The sequence below is a fragment of the Alligator sinensis genome, unplaced genomic scaffold (assembly GCF_000455745.1).
Source record: "Alligator sinensis unplaced genomic scaffold, ASM45574v1 scaffold589_1, whole genome shotgun sequence".
NCBI classification, from domain to species: domain Eukaryota; kingdom Metazoa; phylum Chordata; order Crocodylia; family Alligatoridae; genus Alligator; species Alligator sinensis.
The window spans coordinates 238,716-243,850 of NW_005842881.1; the positions used below are offsets into that span (position 1 = coordinate 238,716).

General features: G+C 48.3%; 1 protein-coding gene across 4 annotated transcripts in view; it reads left to right on the forward strand.

Annotated features, from left to right (window-relative positions):
* Positions 1 to 5,135, forward strand: part of RAP1A (RAP1A, member of RAS oncogene family) — a 60,408-nt gene that overhangs the window by 54,227 nt on the left and 1,046 nt on the right. For 3 of the 4 annotated variants that reach the window (XM_006035843.2, XM_006035845.2, XM_025192016.1), the window contains one exon: positions 3,750 to 3,865. In XM_006035843.2, the coding sequence (XP_006035905.1) occupies positions 3,750 to 3,836 (87 nt within the window). In that variant the 3' untranslated portion in view covers positions 3,837 to 3,865. Of the gene's footprint in view, positions 1 to 3,749; positions 3,873 to 5,135 lie in introns of all 4 variants that reach the window. The other variant, XM_006035844.2, reaches the window with a different exon arrangement.

The following is a 5,135-nucleotide window of genomic DNA, read 5'->3' on the forward strand; positions in this document are numbered from 1 at the left end:
AGCAGGTCATTTCCTAGGCTGTAGGTGTGCTGGACATTTTTCCTCCCTAGGTGCAGCACTTTGCATTTCTCCTTGTTGAACTGCATTCTGTTGTTTTCTGCCCATTTGTCCAACCTGTCCAGGTCTGCTTGCAGCTGTTCCCTGCCCTCCGGCGTGTCCACTTCTCCCCACAGTTTTGTGTCATCCGCAAACTTGGACAGAGTACATTTCACTCCCTCGTCCAAGTCACTGATGAAGACATTAAAGAGTATCGGTCCAAGGACCGAGCCCTGCGGGACCCCACTGCCCACACCTTTCCAGGTCGAAGCCGACCCATCCACCGCGACTCTCTGGGTGCGACCCTCCAGCCAATTCGGCACCCACTGGACTGTGTAGTCATCCAAGTCACAGCCTCTTAACTTGTTCACCAGTTATGTCTTCTCTTTCCCCATGACTAGTAATAGTTAGCATATGGGCTCAGTCATTTGCTTTCTCAGGTACTGCAGCATCTGGGTGCCCTGCACAGCTGACACCTCATCCCTCTAAAAGCAAGAGGTTTTTCCTCCCTTAAGCCACTGTTTCCCTGTGGCCAAGTCCCAGCAAGGGTGTGTTGTCCAGGTAGGCTTTTGACAAGTTAAATTGAGAAATGCCTTTGCAAATAGGTGTGCCTTGCCCTGCCTTCTCAGATAAGCAGCTTTGGACCCTCTGGTTTTGCCCAGCCTCCAGCAGGACTAAATCCCATAGCCTCACAGAAAACTCTGACTACCAGAGACCACACATGCAGCCACAGCGGCTGAAGTGCCCTCGCCCGTTGGTGCCAAGAGATAGCTGAGCCCCTCTGGGGACTTGGAAGATAAGGCGAAGCAACAGGATCTTGGACTGAGCCCAGAAGTGAATTGGCAGCTTGTGCGAAGTGCCAGCACTGAAGCTGTCAAGCTAGAAAGGGAAGGGTCCTCTAAGCTGCACAAGTTCCAGCTCCAGCGGCCCTTAAGTTCAGCCAAGATAAAGCATCTACCAGAGTCTGCCTCGGTCCAAGTAGTTCACCGAGCTGTACTCAGTCTGGAAAGAGACCTCTCCATGTTAATTTTAAACCTGTATGAAAACTCAGTTTGCAGTGAAGCTTCTGGGCCTCGACGTGGTGCGATCTTTACTAGGATACAAGAACATAAGAAATGCCTCACTGGGTCAGCCCACAGGTCCGTGTCATCCAGTGTCCTATAATTCACACGTACAGAGTGGGCGATGAGGTGGTAATCGGTGAAACCAGAGCGTACGTTTCACAGCGCATTCCCTCGTCCTGTGCAGAGCGCTCGGTAAATCATGCGTTTTATGGAAAATGCATAGGATCTTCACAGACTACACATTGGAAACAAAATGCTCTTTAGCCATAAACACCTCAGGAAGCCCCAGGAACTGCAGGCAGGGAGAGCTTCACTGGTAGCCAATGGACATGTTTAATTGTCTTGTGACTGCTTGTCGCAATCGCTCACGGGTTACAATAGAATCAGCCCTAATGAGTGATTCATGTTTCCAGGCCTTGTGCTGCATGGTCATACAGAGAACATGGGTATTGTGGGCATTCGTTTAATTACTGCAATCACAATTTTTGGCCTTTTTTGTTAATGATGAACCAATTTGCGTGCTGAGTTTTCTCACTCCAGCCCAGCCAAATTTCTGGGCCTCTGGTTAGCTAAGATTGTCTCATTGCCATGTGCATTTGCATATGGGCCACTGCTAGAGTACTTTAGGATTTCCTTGGCCTGTAGCTACGAGGTTGCTTTTAAAAACTTGCATTATGCCGGTTTGCTTGGTGCCTGTCCTCGTGGTATCTGTCTCTGGCAGGACAGCACCGAACACGATGGTTCTTTTTTCCCTGTAATCTGGTTACAATAGACAAAAAAAGCCAGGGAAATCAAAGCAGAGGAACACTGCATTTCTAAAGCAGCCTATTGTGTTGCTTGCTTGTTTATAAGAAATCCTTAAACAGAGGAAGCGTTGGATCCTTGATTTTTCTGGCTATTGTTGGACCCTTTTCATTATCTAAAAACAAAACTTAAAAAACCTATCACAGATACTGTAAACCTTTAGTGTTGTTCTTGGAAAAGCAGCTGCCGCACTTAGTAGCAGTTTCTTTCTTATCACATTTCTCTGACTTAGGATTTTTAGAGAGTCTCACTCTTGTATGGTGACTGTCTATGCAGCCCCTTTGTCAAATTTTCACCCTTACACAGGTCATACTAAAGATTTGGCCAAGCAATTAGTGATTTGGGGAGTTACTTACATTTTTGCCTGCTTACCTGGATGCTGTAAGGGTTGCGTGCTCACCACTTTCAGAAATTCTGGCAGTGGATATCCAGAATCATTTACAAAAGCCACCTTGCTCCTGGTTAGTGAAAACTAAATACTGTCTACCAGCAGACAAAATGCCCTTTAGCATGCTGCTCTTTTCCCTGCAGTACCTTTCTGTCTTCCTATCTTGCCCATATTCTTTAAATGCCAAACCATGTCTAGCTGCTAGGAAAAAGCTGGTGGCTTGACCTTAGTGGAGCGCAAGCTGCTGTCTTTGCCTGAAGCTGACGGTGCCAAGCAGTGGAACAAGCTCAGCAGGGAGGGAGCGAGAGAAACGTAAAGACCTTCAAACTGTTTTATTTTAAAACTTGAACACAGTGCTGCCTCTGCGATCACATTCAAACCATTTTCACTTTGTTTCAGTGCTTTAGAGGAGATAACATCAGGACAGTATCCGATTTCCAGATGTTGCTGTTTATATACACAGCTATTTTTTTTTCCTTAAAGCTCCTTGGGATCGGCAGGAATTTGTGAGCCATCAGCCGCGCCGGGGAAGGGAAGAAGCACACAATGAGCTGGGTGGGTTTTTCCGCGGGGATGCAGAACTCTTTGATAGTGTGACGTAGCCGGCAGTGTCCCCGCAAAGCTCGTTTTGCCATGAATAATCCAAGTCTCCTGGCAGGAAAAGGCAGTTGCAGCAACGGCATTCACAAGAGAGAAACATGTGCAGCTTTAGACACCGAAAGTGTCATCTTCTGGATGAGTCTGGGCTCTGGGCAGATATAGTGCTGGTTTTGCTACCTGTATCAGTCAAGCCTGCGGTGTCCAGAGGGTTTGAAGAACGGGAGGCAATGTGGTGCATCTCTAGCTGTCCCAATACGTACAGCAGAACTGCAACGTAGGACGTGTGGCCCTTCTGAAGGACAGACCAACAGAGACTACTTTAAAGACAAGCGTCATATTGAGGGCTAAGTGTCTCACTGTGCTGGGCCTACTTCGGCAGGGGCGTCTGGAATAAAGCTGCCCTGAAGCCAAACTAGATTAGCCTGAGAGGCAAATGCCAAAGTGATTCTCAGGGGCGTCAGGCCAACGCAGGGGCTTCCAGCAGGTCCAAAACAAAGGGATTATAGTCAGGATGCCCCTGTACTGAGCTGAACCAATTTGATCAGCTTGCCATTTGCATCCTGGTTTAAATAATAGCCGCTCTTCACTGCTCTGACATGGACATGGGGGGCTTGTCCTTGCCTGAGACAGGCAGAGGAGAACTAAGCTACCTTTGGTGCGTGCAAGCTGTCCTGAGGTTGCTCCACACGCTGCTCCATAATGTGTTGTTGAGGTGCTTGCAAGGTTTGATTCTGGAAGCAGGTGTTGGGAGCCACCAGAGAGAGGTGCCAGCCTGCCTAGCAGCTGGGTTTGACCCATGCGTATTGAGGTGTCGTGCTTTTGCCTTGCGGTGTGCTAAATGCCCTTTTCTCTTTCAGATCTTTTATGACCTGGTCAGACAGATAAACAGAAAAACACCAGTGGAAAAGAAGAAGCCTAAAAAGAAAACATGTCTGCTGCTTTAGATCCCCACTACGCAGCAGCTCTGAGCCAGGTAAGAGGTGAGCACCTGACTGCCGAAAACCCAGAGCCCTTGTTTTGGCCCCTCTTCTTCTACTCTGAAATCCCGGGGCCTGCCGTGCCCCTAGTGTTGCTGCAGCTGCTACAAGATGCAAGGACAATTGCAAATCGGTGTGGGCAGGACATGGGTTTCATTGGCAAAGAAATGAAAAGCAGCCCACCAAAAAAATCCCAAGGCTCGATATGCACTATAAATATCCTTCCTGTGTACCTTGGCATGGCAGTCGGGGAGCTGAGAGCTGCTGTAAAGTGCTTTTAGAAGCGTTTCCTCATGCTTCAGGTTTTGGATAGAAGTATCGCCTTGCCCATGTCCCCTGCTCACATCAACATACACTCCTCTGGCCCTGTCAGTCCCAAAGAGCCTCGCAGTTAGTGGATCTTGCTTTTTGTGATCTGTGAAATGATGCACATTTTGCAGTTCTGCGAGTGGAAGGGTAGGGCTTTCCAGGAGGAGAGGCGCCTCTGCTGTTTGTCCCTCGACAGCCATGCGGCTTGGGGCCCAAGATTTCAAAGGCAGCCTTGCTTTCTCCTCCACCTTGCTGCAGTGTCAAACGGTGTCAAAGCATCTGGCTTTGATACAGGTCCCAGGCTGCTTGGTCTGAGAGCAGCCTCCTGACTAACCTGTTGGCTTCTCTTATTGTGGGGCTTTGACATGATTCGGTCAGTTATTTTCATGTGAGGTTCAACTGGGCTAGGCTCTGTTGGGGAAGAAGGCTTAAAAAAGAAAGGAAGAGCATTTCCCGCCCCTTTGCCTTCCTCCCGCACCTTGGGCTTGCTTGAACACGGGTTTCTTGCTGACGTTTAGCTGGGGTGCCATCTCCTGGTCTGTCAATATATCTGTCCAGCTTAAACTTCTGGCTGCCAGGCCGTAACGGCAGCCTCACTTCAGCCAGCTTGTTTTCACTGGAACAAATGCAATGATAAGATGGAGCTGATATGTTTAGTAGCATAACAGATGTGTTCCACTTGCCGCTTTAGCGGAGGCTGAGTATCTGCACAACACATGCAGATAATATTGCCACTTACTGGTGAGAGAGTGCACACACAGTTTTGCTGGCAAGGTTTTTTATTCACTCCTAGTTGGCATACTACTATTGCCCCTCAGTCTGATACAGATGCTCAGGGTATCAGATTTTCCATTGTGCTTTCACCCTGTTTCCTCTTATTGTGGTTTAAATAATCGGCTTGTTGCAGCCTAAGGTACCAGGAGGTAACTTAACACATTGCACACAAAGGATGTTTTT